The following is a 17,690-nucleotide window of genomic DNA, read 5'->3' as shown; positions in this document are numbered from 1 at the left end:
GTCAATAGACATGCTTTGTGTAACATTTTGGAAATATTATATTTTTATGATTGTTGATATATGAAAAGAGGAGCAGAGCCCACAAAGCCTGTGAGGTTCTATCCTGAGCAACGCTCCTTGTAGTAAGTACTGCTCACTATTCTGATACAAGCATGTGAATCTATGAAAGATTCAATACTGGAGATAAAACTAGTTACTTACCTGTACACTATGGTTCTCCAGTATTATGTTTCATAGATTCACATGCGGCCCTCCCACCTCCCCGTTACTCAGGTAGATCTCTTATCTCTGGATATATTCTTGGCTCTCACTCTGGCTGGAAATCTGAGGTATGATGCCTCCGCTGGGGAGTGTGTTGTCAGGGCTGGCAGTTGATTGGCTGAGTTTTGCTCCAAATAATGAGGAGGTTTGGCAACCAAATATTATGGTCCCCTATGGGACTTTCTATGCAGTGTTTTACTCTATAATACTGCTATAGTCATTCTGTTACCGTGAGACTCCCACCATGACGACGGGGAAGATACAAGCATGTGAATCTATGAAAGATAATACTGGAGAACCATAGTGCACAGGTAAGTAACTAGTTTTTTCTGAGGCAACTATTTGAAGATTTTTCGCAGCATATGGAAGCAAGAAGTGCACACTGCATTGACTTGTGAGGCCATGTTGAGCTTGTCAACTAGAATGATCCCCAGATTTATTGCATGGTCTGGGGGTTTGGGTGTTGGTCCTTGTAGGAAAGTAGCCCTTTTTGACATGGTCACCCCCACTTTTTGCCTGATATTTGATGTGATTTTGACTGGAAGTGCACTGGGCTCCTGCTAACCACATATTTTTTCAGAAGCTGGTTAATTGAACCCCAAGTGGCAATGACTTTCGCCCTCCCTGTAAGGCCCTAGTAAGTGGTACCCCTGGTACCTAGTGCAAAGGGGTCAAAGAGGGTCCTTAAGAGCTGCAGCATAAATTGTGCCACCCTAAAGTACCCGATGAAACAAACAGAAGGGACAGAGGGGCAAGTTTAATGAGGTCCAGCATACATGCCCCACAGAAACAGTGTGCAAAGAGAGTATGAACTTCCTCGAGGTCTGAGTAAATCATGTGATGGTGTAGATGGGGAAAACGCCACAAGTACCCATGGTAGGTCAGGGAAAACACGTTCAAGGAGCGTAGGACACACACTGCTGTCCACATTGATCGCCGTACTCCGTTGCGAGTCCCCATTGGCAGCAACTTTGGGTACCGACCTGATTACATGGTATGTAGGCTCTTCACTTATGTTGTGTAGATAGTTATTTATAGTCCTGATGAAGTGCTTTGATCCTCCTGACGCTTGGAGCTCGAAACATGTTGCTCTCCAGAGAGTAGAGCATACACAGCTAGAAACCTTCGATCTAGTTCACTGCATCTCTTTCTGTTTTTACTCAAGCAGTTTACCTTCCCGAATAAATCATCACTAGGACTAACTGGCCTGTTTTAATTCGCCCACTCACATCTACACACCTCACCCCACTGCACCCATCCGCAGGAACAAAAGATCCCCGCCAAAGAACCCCATACTGGGAGCCCGTCCGGTATTGCAGCTCCGACCTGACGAGGGGCAAGCTCATATGATGAAGCATGACACCTAGCTTGCTAGGTGTGTGAGAGCCCTAGTTCAGACAAGGGAAATCCCCCCTCCCTTTTTCCATCTAGGTAGGACGACCACCTTGTGGCGTTTCCCCCACATACAACTTCACGTGATTTACTCAGACCTCGAGGAACTTCATACCCTCTTTGCACACCAACACCCTAAAGTACCCCTCACCAAACACATATAGACTGCAAGTGCAGGCTTCTTGTCTTGTTGCAGACAAAAGTGAAAACACAACATAGAGTATAGATAAGTTACCCCTACTGCAGTCCTTACAGCCCTAGGGCAGGGTGCACCATACTACATGTAAAGGCATAACTGCATGAGAAGATATACACCTGTATGGTCAGCCCTATTGCTGCTAGTACAAGTGAACAGGTAAGCCATTTTGAGTACATGTACTGGACACTGGGGAAAACAAGTTCCCCAGCTACATGATGGCTTCACTGACAATAGGGTTATTTGGTATTGAACATCTCGTATTAATGAACATGAACCCACACTGATGCCAGTTTTGGATTTATTAATACATACACACAGAGGGCACCTTAGAGGTGCCCCTTGAAAACCTACCAACCACTATTGTAGTGACGGACTGGTTTACGACAGCCTGCTACCAGAGACATCTTTGTGACACCCAAGGGTGAGGGCGTCTGCTCTCAGGAGGTCAGAAACCATGCTTGGGTAGAGGCTCTGTTCGCAGGCCCCCTCTACTGCGATTGCTCCCGGGGACAAAAACCCAACACTTAAGTACACCTCTGCATCAGTCGCCCGTGGAAAAGAGGACCAAAGGTGTCGCTGAGCATCGTGAGGCCTGAGTCCCTCTATGGTTTATCTCGACTGGCCTCACAATCAAAACCTGCAGCCTCTTTTCACAAAGACCGATCCCCATTGACTTCCCCACTGGTGGTGTCTTGCTAGTACTGCCTTGGACCTTGCACTCCACTCGCCTTAAGTCTTGGAGATTCCTCTCAAAAGTCGCTGTGCTGTACCTGACTTCGGTACTTTTTTTCCCTCCCATAAAAAAACATTGCAGGTTCTAAAAATTGCACTGTCGGCTTTTCAAACACCAAAGTATTTCTCTTCAAAAATGCACTTACCTGATCGTATTGATTCTGGTGCCTAAATATATATAAAGACTAGCAGCCCGCCCCAGCGTTGCCTGGGGCAGAAGGGGGCTGGGGGCTGCATTTTTTGGCCGGGGCAGAAGGGGGCTGGGGCAGCATGTGGTGGAGCGAGCAGAGGTAGGTGTTATGTACCTCACGACCCCCGCAGCCCCGACCCCCTGCGCTGGCAGATTGCTCCTCCACCCTGCTCCGCTCCATTTTCGGCCGCCCTCAGCCGATCAGCTCTGCTCCGCTCCCCTACGCTCGAAGTGCTGCAGCTGACGGGACTCCTCCTTCTCCTTCTTGCCGTCAGAACACGGACACGGACCACCTCCCGCCCCCCTCCCGCCCGACATTTTCCGTGTTTGTAAACGCCTTACCTGATCCGCTGCTCCTCACATCACCGCCGCTCCATGTCCCGTCATCACGCACGTCGCGTTTGGCTCCCGCCCCGACATTTTCCGTGTTTGTAAATGCCTTACCTGATCCGCTGCTCCTCACATCACCGCCGCTCCATGTCCCGTCATCACGCACGTCGCGAGCAGCGCGTCGCGGCCAACGTTATGTCACGGCCGGCGCTTCTTTCAGGGGACTACTTTGTTTTTAAAGTTAATTTTTTTTAATTTACGTTTTTTTTTCATTTTATGTAGCCTATGTCCATCTACACACCCTGACATTTTCAAGGATGTATCGGGTGTGTAGATTGGTGCTGTGGTTCCCGAGTTTACCTGGCTCAAAGGTGAGAGTTCTCTCTTTATAATAGTAGTATAGATCTAGATAGGTGTTATTTTTATAAATTGGTGTGTATCTCCTTATTGAGTCGTGTGCATCATTTATTGACTATTATGTGTATTTGCAGGTGTCTTGCACTTCTCTCCAAAAGGCCTACGGCTGCTCGACTACACTACCCCTTAGGAGAGCACCTTGGGATTGCTAAAACAGCCCCTACCCACTCATAAGGGAATCACTGGACCTCTTGCATGTTATAGCTCATTTTGATATATCACATAAAGAGGCAACTTCCTACTGTCCTTTCACTGACGGCCACCAGGTGGAGTCCCATGGGGAGGTCTTGTTGCTGAAGACCAGTACTTACGTCTTGAAGGAGTTGAGCGTTGGGCAGTTGTTTCGCATCCACTTTGCTACCATGGTCATGCAGTTAGTGAAGTTGGTTCTGGTGGTAGTTGTCCGGCAGGGAAAGGATGGGTTGGGTGTCATCAGCTTAGGAGATGAATGTGATGTCTTTTTTTTTTTTTTGTCCTCATACGCCAGAAGATATTCTCAGAGTACAGTAAGGATACCATCCGCTGCGCAGCAAATGGATCCCAAAATGTGTTCTAGACTCCGAAAATCTTAATGGATGCAATTTCTGCAGATACACTCGCTATAAAAGAGAAGGTCAATTCAGTTCATCTTACTTGCCGACCATGGAACTGATCCCGGGGTAATTTATTCTGCAAAAAGGCATAATCATTGGACTATTTTTAGAGCAATGTTACGACTTATCCAGCCAGCTATGCAAGGAATCCAAAAGTATTTTTTCCACTTCCAATCTGCCCTATCTAAGTTCAATGTATGGTTAATTGCATTTATCCAATCTAAATAAGTAGGTGCGGTATCTTTTAACCAGGATTTACATATTTCTCTACGACCGAGTATAATTTAATATAACAACAGCTTATTAACATCTCGAGAAAGTAATTCATAATTATCAAAAATACCAAAAAAAAATAAGTGCTACGCACACCTGTATATCAAAATTAAACAGAATTTTCATACCTTCAGATACCGCAGACCAAAAATTATGCAAGACAGGGCAGGTTAAAAACATATGGACATCATCGGCTTTTTCCTGCTGGCACTTTGGACAGCAGGGAATGGTACCTTTCGAAAATTTAGAAAGGTTAGCAGGGGGACTAGTATACTCTGTGAAGAGAAAACAGATGATTGCGTTTTAAATTGGCGGGAGATACTGTAGTGTGTAGTAGATCAAAGGATACTTGCCATAAATCCTCTAAATCTGCCTGCGGAACGTGGTCTCCCTATAAGTGCACTGGCAAAGTAAAGTCACCATCATCTGCTTCCAAGATAGTCCAATACAAAGTTGCTGTCTTTATCTTCCTGCTCTTCCCCTGAAGCAGATTCTCCAAAACATTTGTTTCTCCCACTTCCGATCCCACAGCCTAGATCCAGCTTTTAATTTGGAGATATTTAAACTTGGCTAGGTTATTCTCGGTCAAGGTAGAGATCTCATCCCAATGTAACAACGACCCCTCGGGCATCAGCTGAAACCATTATTTTATATCGGCATCTAGCAAAGGTTTTGCAAGAGAATCCTTAGTCCACTCGGGAGATCCCGGGGACTCCCAGATAGGAGCCCTAGCTGTGTAGTATGCAATGTTCAAAGATTTCCTTAATCTTGCCCAGGTAAAAGCCATGTCCCTCAACAACTTCAGTCGAACCTTTTTAAAGAAGCGTGGGTCCCCAAACTTAAACAGGAAACCATGAGATCCCCCTTGAATTTCTGAAAACATTGCCTTTATAGCTGCTTCTGAACTGTCAGGTTCATCAAAAAGCATTATCCCAGCCTTCAGTAGCAATGTCCAAGCATAGATCTTCAGGTCTGGGGCACACAAGCCACCTTTGCTTTTCTTTCTCCGCAGTTTCCTCCATGAGATCCTAATACCCTGTGTGGCCCATACGAAGGAGTTTAGTTTTGCTTGGATTTTCCTTAGCTTATCTTCCTTAAAAGCGCTAAAGGTATATTCTGGAATAAAAATATGAATTTAGGCAAAAGCATCATTTTTACGATATTTACTCTTCCAATTAACGTGAGGGGGAGAAGAGACCAGCCCTTTAAAGAATCAACGATTTCTTTATCTATTTTATCAAGATTTCTATCCGTTAATCGTTCTATATCCTAAGTGATTTGGATTCCCAGGTGTATTATCTCTTTTTTCAAAATTGGATCATGGGCTTCTATATTCCAAACCATACATTCAGTCTTTGACTGATTAATCTGATAGCCCGATATCTGACCAAACTGGGCAGCTGCACTTTAGATTAGCGGGATTGCTTGTATTGGATTTGAAGTATAGACCATCATACCATCCGCGTAAAGAGAAACTTTTTTTTCCCAATTCTTATATTTAAAGGGTGCGATATTGTTGTCTTGCCTCATTTTCTCTGCCAGGGGCTCGATATATAAATTAAAGAGCAAAGGTGAAAGAGGGCATCCCTGTCTTGTCCCTCTTTTTATAGTTATAGGAGCCGATAGGCTACCATTGACCAGTACTCTAGCACTAGGATGATGGTAAAAAGAGGAAATGGCTCTACAAAAGTTCCTACCCAGATTGCATCTCTCCAATACTCTGGCTAAGTAGGCCCAATTTACGCGGTCAAACGCCTTAGTGGTGTTGGGTGTAATAATCGCCATTGGCATCCTTTACAAAGATGCCAAATCGATTGCTCCCACTAATGCTTGAGTCAAGTCTTGTATGGTCAGACCTTTCACAAACCCCTTTTGAGCAGAATGCAATAGATTGCCAGCTACCCCATTTAATCTCTCTGCCAAAATCTTGGCAAGAATCTTGTAGTCAAGATTCAGCAGAGAGACTGGCCTATAAGAATCACATTGCGCCGTTGGTTTAAAGGGCCTCAAAATAAGGACTACAGTTGCCTCGTTCCATGAGGGAGGAATATTTCCTCCTTCCTCAAAAATAAAAGAAAAGAGACTGTGGAGCACAGGGACAATAACTGGCGCTGGGGTCTTATATATATGGGGCTTTACCACTCTTACCCGACTGTATTGCCTCAACCACTTCCTTCAAGCTTATACTTCCATTTAAGTTATTAGATGCCTCATCCTCTATTCTCAATACAGCATATTGGTCAAGCCATGCTTGAATTGAGCTATCCTGCGGAGATAAATCCTCTTTATACACCTGGCCAAAGTGATTAAAAAAGGCTTCCTCGATATCAATAGCGTTTTCTGAGATCTCACCCATAGTACCGGACAAGACTCCTTTGATCCTATTCCTGCTTTGTTCTTTTTTTGCTTTTCAGGCTAGGAGCTTCCCACTGGCTTCACCATATTCAAAATGAGCAAGAGAACTGGCCTGCCAACGTTTCCTAACTCTGGCATCAAGAACCCCTTTTAATTGTAATTTGCAAGCTAAAAGCTCTCTCCGGATATTTGGTTCAAAAGATAAATTCTGAGCTAGGAGAGCAAGTTCTAGCTTGGCCATTTTTGTCTCGATCTCAGTTATCATAGCCCTAAACTGTTTTTGCCTTTTAGATTGAATGGCAAAGATCACCCCCTCAAATAAGCTTTGTAAGAGTCACATATGATTTCAATTAAGGCGGTTCCTAGGTTTAGCTCAAAGAACCTCTCTGAGTCCTCTAACAGTTTTATTACCACTTAATCCTCAAGCAAGATGCTTCGATCCATGGTCCACCTTTTAGTAGTCTGCTGACCAGAGAGTTTCAACATTAGGGATACTGCCGAATGGTCTGACAGGTGCCCTCCTAAATGCTTGACTTCCTTTACGACACCGCATAGCTCATCTGCAATCAAGAAAAAATCTTGTCTAGATTTATGTCCTAGCTTCTTATTGTGAAAAGTGTATTCCTTTTTTGTCCCCCATTTTTTCCTCCAAATATCCATCCAACCCAACTGATGCATAGCGTTCACCACGAGAGATCTTGTTTTAGAATTGTATATAGACTTATCCTTATACGTTTTATCCATTTGGGGGTAAAGAACTAAATTAAAGTCTCCCGCTAAAATTAAGGGATCTTTAAAATCAAGAAGTTGTTCCAACATTTCTCTGTATGAATGTGATGTTTTGTGATCGGAGGATACTGGCGAGCGGTGTCATATATATGTTTAAAAGTGTGAGTAAGGACGATGCATTTGGGACTCCGCGTATTTATTGGTCTCTAATATAAAGGGTGGCAGTCTGACCCTTTGTATTCTTTCTGTGAGGAAGGAACTGATCCATTTGATGGCAGATCCTTGTATGCCAGTCTCGTGGAATCTTTTCATGAGGGTGTTCTGGGTGACCCTTTTGAAGGCAGCAGAGAAGTCTAGCTTGATGAGTGCCTCTGTTTCTCCTTGGTTCAGGAGGATTTGAATGTCGTTGGTGGCTGTGATGGGTGGTGTTTTGGTGCTGTGTTCTTTCTGAATCCTGATTGAGTGTTGCCTAGAAGATGGTGGAGTCTGAGTTTGGGTGTAAGTTCATTATTGATAAACTGGGTCTTTACCGTTGTATTTTTTGCTGTTTTTCCTCTTAAGTTTGTTGATTTCATGGTCTTCAAATGCTGAAGAATTTAATTTGAATGCAACTTTGTTTTTCTATAGAGGGAGATGAAGTTAATGCTGGCATCACAGACGAGACTGAGGATGAAAATCAGTTAGCTGGCAAAATCCCCAACTTCTGTGTGTTACTGCATGGTAGCTTGAAAGTGGAAGGGATGGTTGCAATTGTCCAACTGGGGTAAGATATTTTTCCAGACCCTCGATGGATTTTGGTGGTTATTAGAACCTACCTTTAAATATTGCTGTGAAGCTGTTTCCTAGTTTCATCTCAATAAGTCAGTCCATTTTACCATCACCTGTCAATCTCTTACCTATTGTTTTTGGATACTAACAGGTCTGTGTTCAGTAACTGATTGAAGGACTTTCATTTGTCTCCTATTGAAATTGACATGGCTGAGCAAGTTCAGAAAGCATTTGATGGGGGTAAAAAGAAGTGAAATGAAAGATTTGTAGCTATTGTGTCAAGAATTTTCAATTCTAACAAGGACACAGAGGTGAGGATCATGTAAACCACAAAAATGACATTTCCAGTGAGAACACGTCATACCCCAGTCCACAAATCTACATGGACTGCAGCAAACTAATTGGGATTGACACCATTGTACTACTACTTTTTTTTTTTGAGCAGTGTAGGCCCTTAATAAATTCAGCCAACGTCACTCGGCCTTCCACCTCCTCTCTCTGCTAATTATTCCGAACAGTGTTTAGGAATCTAATCCTGCTTTTGTTCATTTCCTGAAAAAAAGTGTCAAGTTATCCCCGTTTCAATATATATTTAGCAACATTTCTAACAAGGGCAAGTAAACATTGGTTCCTATACAACCATACTTTAGATACTTAATACCCAGTTGTTAGTATCCTCGTACATTTGTGTGGGATAATAATTTCTTCTGTATCCTTAATAGAACTGAAAATTTGTCAGGCAGTAGCTAAAATATTTTCTATGCTATTTGTGGACCGGAGGCATGGAGTATATTTATTTAAAGCTTGTCCACTACAATCTAAGCAACAGTCTTAATCACTTTACAATAGAATTTTTTGAAATGTGAGTCCAAAAACCAATCAGTGGCCTTCATAATCTCCTCTAATCTAGAACCCAGCAACAGCACCCTAGCTGCCATAGCACCTCTGGCTGAATGAGCTGCTTACATATTCACATTATAATCGCTTCATACAAAGGCTATTTTACCCACCTGGCCTGTGTTGCTGATGTCACCGTTCTACAAGGTGTTGTAGAGTAATAAGCAACTGCCCTTTACAATCCGCTTTAAACTCTCTAGTGCAATCTTCATATGCCTTTAAACCTTGCATCAAACACAATCTGAGATTATCTAGAAAGCTAGAGTATGATACACATTTAGAATAAGTATTAGCGTGTCAAGAAAAATAAAGTGAAACTCACTGAGGAGGAAAAGAAATTCCACCAGTTCGATCCAAATCACCTCCATCTGGCACTCGTCTGCACAAGATTAAATATAATAACATTATAAATTTTACTGATAGTTGTTTCCTGGACAAGATAATCTGATCCCTCTCATTAACCTGCCCACAAAAGTGTTTTTGCCGATTGGTTTACTCTCAGTTGGTATATGACTAGCTGAAATAGCAGATCTGAACCAACCTGTAACCAAGACCATCCAAAGCCAATTGGGATAAGAAGTTTACCACAAACTGTAACACTGCACCACACAGACTTGTTGCGCCAACATGCCTATCACTTCTAGAAAGCAGAAATATCGCTAATGGTAGACCATGCCTGTTTGATAAAAAATCCAGCTTCTTACGATAATCCAGGCATTTGCCAATTACCCCTTACGCCCAAGCCATGAAGTGTAACTGCTCTGCCAGAACATATCTGGGAAAGAGTCTCAGCTATGAATAACACTGCACCTCCAGAAGGACTGGGAACTACAGCTGTGCCCTCCACAAGGGAGTCCCTAGAATCATATCTTCTTTCTGCCTCCTTGCTTTGGCCTTCACCCGAGAAATGGTCATAAATGGGGGGAATGCATAGTAGAGATTTCTACTCCAGTCTTGTAGTGTGCATTAGCCCTCAAGCTGAAATGTGTGCCCAGTTGTCTGCTCAATGAGGAAGCAAGCAGATCGCCCCCACTCCAGCTCCCATATCCTGCCCCCCATCTAAACCGCACTTGATTGTACTAGAAGATGCTCTGCTACCACTAAAAGCTTGTGTTGTAGGAAGAAGTGCCAAACATCCTTGCTTCTTCCAGTTTCTTTATATAACAGACTGACAAAACATTGACCATCTGGTGAAGAATGTAACTATTTTCTTTCCGAGGGGGCAAAGTTTTTATGGCAACGTATCCTGTTAATAACTACAAGCAATTGACATGGATGTTCAACTCTATTTTGGACCATCAACAGACTGTGGAGATTGAGCCACATCTGGGTCCCCAGTCCTTGTTTGCAGAGATCTCACTCAATGACCACCTCTAAACGGGAACCAAATATGGCCCTGCCGTTCCAGGCTTTCATGTGTTTTATTCACCAGGAGAGTTCCACTGTGGCACAGATTTGTTTGGTCCCTAAACAGACCCCTTGTGATGATGTTGGATCTTTAACCTCTGAAGCGCATTGTAGTGAAGGGGACCTGGAAAGATCAATTACATACAAAAGTGACAAAATGCGCTCCATATCTTTTCCAGCTTATTGTGAGTGTCTTTTTGTTTTTATCCTTTTGTGTGCAGCCCAGATATATTGTGGTTTTGCCTTTTAACCACTCAAAGGAACAATTGATAATGGCTGGAGCGACATTACGCTCCTTTATCGGATGCACATCGACAGCCTTTCAAAAAAGGCAACTTGATTTTTCCATTTTTTTTTTTATTGTCAAATTCATCCATTGGTCTGAACACTTTCAATCCTGTTTTACACAATCACATGTTCGACAGTAAATGTATTTTACACTCTTCAAATGTTGCAGATTGCCAATCCAAGCCTTTCTACTGCAACGCGACGAATAACATTTAAAAATCCTCTGTAGTATATCCAATGCATTTTGGGCATTTCTTCGCCCTTCATAAGGGATTCACTACAAAATGTTTTTAATAAAACAACGTTAAATCATGAGACTCAACACCTAAGTCATGACACTCATTTCAGTGTATATCCAAATTATATAAATGCCTTGTTTTTCTACTCGCCCATATTTAACGTTTTCCCTCTAACCCCATGACTTTGTATCAGAAACTATATCCAAACGGACTTCTCAGCGCAGATGACCCTTCCCCAACAGACATCGCTGCTAGATTTTTCCCATCTTTCATACAACCACACTGCCCTTCAATCAAATACTTTCCCCGTACTTACTTTTACTAATCTTTCCGGCACACTTCCTCCCTTCCTTTCATCAGTACGCAGATCTCCTGCTCTCTACCTCCCGTTCTTTTTGGATCCATATGCATAAGGATTGATTTCTGTCTTTCTGCTGGTACCACAATAATTTGTGTTCCCCTGTAGGAAACTGGGTTTTTGTTGCAGTACCCTTCCTCCACTTTTTGCCTGATATTTGATGCAACTTGGACTGAAGTGTGGTTCTTATTAACCAGGTCCCCAGTAGCAGTGTTTTTCCCATAACTGTACGATTGTTCCCCCATTTGGCAATGCCTTTAGCACCCTAGTCCCTAGTAAATGGTAACCCGGGTACCTAGGGCCTGAGGTACTATAGGGGGTACCCCAAGGGCTGCAGCATGAATTGTGCCACCCTAAGGGACCCCTCATCAACCTCATGCAGGGCTGGTATCACAGGCTGCTTGTTTTGGTGCCGACAAAACTGAAAACACAACCTGACACACATCGCTGTGTGCCAGCCCCCTTAACCCTGCATGTAGTCTTGTAAGTCGCCCCTACAGCAGGCCATACACCCCTAAGGCAGGATGCTTGGTATTACATGTCAGGGCATACCTGCATGAGCAGATATGCCCCTGTGCTGGTCCGTTCCATAACTGCCAGTGCAAGTGGACAGGGAAGCCATTTTAGCACATGTACTGGACACTGTTGAAAACAAGTTCCCCAGCTACATGCTGGTTTCACTGAAAATAGGGATGTTTGATATCAAGCGTCTTGTATTGTTTAACCCACACTGATTCCAGTGTTGGATTTACCAATATATGCACACAGAGGGCACCTTAGAGGTGCCTGCCCTTTCATCTCATGAGACCCAGAACAAAAGCCTATTCAGGAAGAGGGTGTCACACCCCCTCCCACAGGATGACCTGCTGATTAACCTACCCTAGCCAGCAAGCTTCAAAGAGCTGCCGCTTTTGGAATACAAATCTGGCTCCTCTCACAGGAGAGGAAGCTAACCCCCCCCATGTCCAGAGCCCCTTTGGCACCTGGACAGATGGAAAAATCAGCTAATCAGGTAGGTGTGCCTCCCCAGGCTAGTACCACCCCTAAGTTGGGCTAAACTGATGTGGACAGGACTTTTCAGAAGTAGCCATCTTTGTGATGGCATACTTAAGAACTCTGGGACAGGGTTATGCCCACTACTCACATGAAGGGGTCATATCGGGGCGTAGTGAATCTGAGGGTAAGTAGCCCATTGGCTACTACCCTACACTCTCCTAACGCCTCAAAATTGAGTATTTACGGGAGCCCGTGGCACCAAATGACCAGATCCTGCCAACCTGAATGACGAGAAGAGTCGCATCATGCAAGAATAGAAGATCCAGCAACTGACTTGGCGCCAACTCTATCGGCCTGCCTGCTGCCTTCGCCAGTTGCACCAAAAGTCAGCTATCCTGCAGGCCTGAGAGACCTGCGAGCACCTAACCCAGGAACCAAGACCTCCCGATAAGCAGTTGCGCTGCTTCCCTGCATCATACAGGCATTCAAAAGCTCATTGAAGGACTCCGTGACCACAGAATCCTGAAGACACCACTGCACCTGTTGCTCCGAGCCCAAGTTGAAATGAGCCAACAGTGTCCGTGTGGTCTCCCAGCCCTCCAGAGACCGAATTCAGTGTGGCAACACCTCTTGTGGACTCCTCGACATTACTTGAAGCCTCTGCACGCAGGCCCCTCTACTGCGACGGTAAGAAAACCGGACACCTAAAGACACCTCTCCACCCGTCGTTCATGAGTCGTAGAGAAGAGGACCAAAGGTGCCCCTACGTCTCCAAACATCGTGGAGCTTGAGCCTACCTGTTGGTTCAGCCCGACTGGCCCCCAGTTAAAGCCTGCAGCCTCTTTTTACCATTTTCCATAGACTAACATTGGGCAGCCAATGCTGTTTTTCACCTCTCACCCGGCTGCCCTAGCGTCTCTGGTGGTGTTCTGCTGGTGCTGCCTTTTTACCATGCCCGCCACTCACCTTAACTCCTGGAGACGAATCCCGAACATTGCTGTACTATACCTGGATGCCGCATTGACTTTTCCTCCCATAGTATAACATTCCATCCTCCAGAAATTGCAGTAATTGTTGGATGTTTGAACTAAAAAGGCTTCATATTTAAAAACTTACTTACCTGAATAATTTTTGTTTGATGCCTAAACATATATATTTTTCTAAATTGGTGTAGCTCTACTTCTTGAGTTGTGCATCTAATTTTTGATAATTGTATGTATTTTCAGATGTCTTGCACTCCTCTGTGAGAATCCTATGGCTGCTTGACCACACTTCCCTCTAGCAGAGCACCTTAGAATTGCTATGGAAAGCCCCTGCCCACTCATAAGGGAACCCCTGGATTCTTTACACGATATATCTTATTTTGATATATCATATAAAGACCCATCTTCCTACACCCACCAACTGGCAATCTACTCGTTGAGCCTAACCAGCTTGTACTTCAGAATCTATCGGGGTCTGTGATTCTTTGACATAAACAGCCATGCCTATGATCTTGGAAAGGGGCCCAAGAGATCCAATAATTTGCCATGACAGGTTTTCCGCTTAGGGTTGCTGGAGAATGTATTGAGGAAAGTGGTTATATTTGGATGAACCTGCAGGGTTGCAGCCACTTTCACAATAGAGCAGGTTGATGGCATTCTGCTCATTAAGCAGGTACACACATCTGTAGCAAACACCTATGGAGCAGTGTTTGAATATACGCCACAACTGCTGGAAGAGAAACCCAATCAGAGGACCCTGAGGGGCACAGTGTCATCTGGATTGAAGAATAGGATCCCTCAACGATCGCCAGTAGTCCCTGAGGTTGAGCTTGCACAACTAACAGCCTTTTTGTGTTTATTGGGTATTTGGAGGAATTGCACCTGTGAACCTCCTGACTGATCTGAATGATCAAGCATTTTTGTCTGAATCGTCTATATCTTTGGCCAATGTTGAGAGCCACCAGCTGATTGCTCCAAATCACTATATTCATAATCCTCATGAACTATTCTTTTCTCAAAGGCTGACAAATGCGGCCATTTTTCCAGATTTTGCATTGCCCGTACTGGCTCCTAGTTTCTTTGATTGCACAGCGGGGTTTGACGATGTGTCCTGTCTGGGCATTTGTTGCCCATACTTTTTCAGTTGTCTGGACAAAGAATTTCAGTGCTACTACTCAGTGACGGCTGGGGAAATTTGAAAGTGATGCAGCTGACCGAATCGGCATGTGTTGCAGCAGGTCAACGACTCAAATCTTCTTAGGGGGTTCAAAATGGTGGCATTCCGACATGATCTGCAGTTTGATAAGTTATAACTGATGATAAGCATCATTGCGGTCATTCACCTGATGAAAACATTTCATTAACGGGGTTAAAGCTGATAATGCAGATTCTCAACCAGAGGACAAGTGAATATCTGCAAAAAAGTTATGGCCGAAGCAGAGTGTTACACAACATTTTTCACTCAGAAAGCCTCAGTCATTCACCCCAAGTCATCTTAGATGCCACCATTACCTAAGGAGCGACTCAGACACAATAATCCATACCTACCTCCCTTTCCCCATTACCTTTACCCACTCAATGTTCAAAGTCAAAAATCCGCTCACTGCATGCATGCCATCTCAAATCTCGGCCTGTTTACATTCTGCTCAAGGTTTGTGGGAGATGTCTCCTATTGAGAACATCCTCTAACTACGGCAACTACATCCTCCAGTCATAGAAACGGCAAGTGAAGAAAGGGAAATCATGCACTTTGTGCTCCCCACCACGTTCTTGAAACTTCCACTACAGCCAGTGTAACCCTTTTATTAGCCTCTGGCTTTAGACCGTAAGAGTAAGTTCTGATCCCTGATCCACATCAGCAGGATTTAGAGTTAGGAATAAATTACAAGGGAATCTGGGTTCAGGCGTGAAATCAGAGGTGGTGATAAATATTCAGAACGGCACCTTAGATATAAGTTTGAAGTTTGTCTTGTAACTAATAATAAATAATTAGTGACAAATGTATATATTTAGAACAAATTAATCCATGCAGTAAATTTAATAGAAACAATGGTATAACTTAACAGCTTCATGGAGAATTGAAAATCTGCCTTGATATCTTTGAATTTAAATCAAACAAAACTTCAATTGAAACATTCCTGAAGGATGGTGCTGCAGATTATTCCATTCAGTGCAACCACTTAATAATGTGATACAAATAGGAAAATTAAAAATAGCAAACACTTACCAAATGTGAAATATGTATGAGGCTGCCACTGTTTTCTGAAGACAGACATTCGTTACAAATACTGTTTATTAAAAAAAAAAAACAAGAACAGAGCATTTTGCTTTGAAGCTTAATCAGGGAAAGAGTGGAGATGCACACCCTGTGGATGAAGAAGCTACTGCATAGACCTTTATGGAGGTTTGTTTCTAAATCCTCTATATACGTATGCCTGTCCGCGCCACCAAAATGCACCCGGTGATGAGCAGTCTGTCTTTGAGGAAATTGAGGATTTTCTATTTGGAGTGAAGTGGGAGGACTAGCATCACAAAGGGCTTCAGGATGCATCGCCCTGTAAGACTGAACAGCATTCCACATCACAGCTGTGGTACTGATCTTATAAAAGTAAAGACTGTAAAAAGGTACGCCCTACATGAGAAAGCATCCCACATATGCACATTAAGCCTCCTATAATCTGAGTCTGTTAACAAGGCAGGCGTTTAAGGAAGTGGAAGATTACACAGAGTGTAAAGCACCACAAATAATAGGAGAGGAGCTCACAGTTCTATTGCGGAAGCAGCCACTGTAACTACTAGAGCATTATTTACAAATTGTTGCACTAAATTATCCATTGCCACCACCAGTTCTTCTCCCATATATTATTGATCATCATAACACTCTACCTACTACTTCAGAACAAAGGGCTCTGATTGTGTCATATCACTCGCCACTTGTCACATCAGAAAAAGACCATCTGGATATAAGGGGCAATTCAGTTGGGGAATGATAGGGGGAGCTGCCCCCGATGTATCAGTTTCACAATCACAGAGGTGTAGAGTCTGTCAGCAGTGCTCCTCAGGCAAGACTGCATTCTGGTCATTCCATCCCCAACAGACTCTGCTGTTGATGGTGTGATCAAGGAAGCCTTTTGGGCTCCAATTAGCCCTGACGCATACCATATATGAATGGAATTCTTTATAATTTTGTATATTTTAAGTTTTCCTTTAACTCTACACAGAAGTATGAGCCTCCGGGGAGCCGGGCTTGAATGATTGCTGCTGTGAGCAAGCAGTGTAGTTCCCTCTGTGCTCCAAATCAATGCAGGACTGAGAAGCAGGACCTTGTGGTTATGGAAACAGACATAGAATTGTGCTCACTTGGCACCAGGCAACCATCAGCCTAAACTTAAGGAAAATGCAAGACAGCAAATGCACACAAATCCTCATCAAGGAAGGGGTAAACTACCAAACTGAAGAAGGTACCAAAGGGTAGCCCTCTCATAAAACATTGTTAAAATGCAGCAACAATAATCATTTCAAATATACTGGGAAATAATATCTTGGCTGCAGCAGCAAAGAAAGAGGCAGTAAAACGGCATCATCCCAGTTTGGTTGTCAAGTCCATGGTGATTGGTGGACAGGACTATGAAATATGTTTTGTTATCATGGGAAATGGAGATTGTTTTGGTTTACTGTTTTAATTGGCTGCTGTGAAATTGTGGTAAAGAAAAAAGAAGCATAATGAAATATGTCCTAGCTATCATAACGAAAAGTTTCAATTATATTAAGGACATGGAGGCGTGGATTAGGCTTCATCTTCCTATACTTTATTCACCAGCAGACTTTAAACAATCAATGGTTTTAACAACAAACTACATTTCACATGAGCCCTTGAAGGGGGAGGGAAACTGTTCTTCCAATGAAGATGCTGCATGTTCCTATAACCCTTCGGTGGATACTTTCAATTCCCCTTCTTCCTGCGAACACAGCTGTTTTATTTTTTAACTTCCCTGTTGTTTAGAAGATTCCATCCCTGAGAAAAATGAGACAGTTTGAAAATCTACTGACAGATGTTCAGACAATCTTATAATAGCATAGTGAAGATTTCTAGTGAAACGTGTGCATAGAACAGGCGAAACCAAACAACATATACAATGAATATACCATTCCATGGACGAAATACGTCTAAGCTGTATGTCGCCCTGGGTGGGTCTTCCAACCATAACATAAGTGAGGGTGGGTTAATCCGCGCCTCTGTGTCCTTAATAGAATTGAAACTTTCCGTTACGATAACTAAGAAA

The 17,690-nt window shown here is 43.4% G+C and overlaps 1 protein-coding gene across 3 annotated transcripts in view; it reads left to right on the top strand.

The window, feature by feature from the left end:
* INTS14 (integrator complex subunit 14) overlaps positions 1-17,690 on the top strand; it is a 164,485-nt gene that overhangs the window by 75,168 nt on the left and 71,627 nt on the right. For all 3 annotated transcript variants that reach the window (XM_086957980.1, XM_086957979.1, XM_086957981.1), the window contains exon 8: positions 8,099-8,234. In XM_086957980.1, coding sequence (XP_086814106.1) covers positions 8,099-8,234 — 136 coding nt within the window. The remainder of the gene's footprint in view (positions 1-8,098; positions 8,235-17,690) is intronic.

The sequence above is a fragment of the Lissotriton vulgaris genome, chromosome 2_1, assembly GCF_964263255.1.
Source record: "Lissotriton vulgaris chromosome 2_1, aLisVul1.2, whole genome shotgun sequence".
NCBI classification, from domain to species: Eukaryota; Metazoa; Chordata; class Amphibia; order Caudata; family Salamandridae; genus Lissotriton; species Lissotriton vulgaris.
The sequence above is the reverse complement of the archived record's forward strand: the minus strand, read 5'-3'. Positions and strand labels throughout refer to the sequence as shown.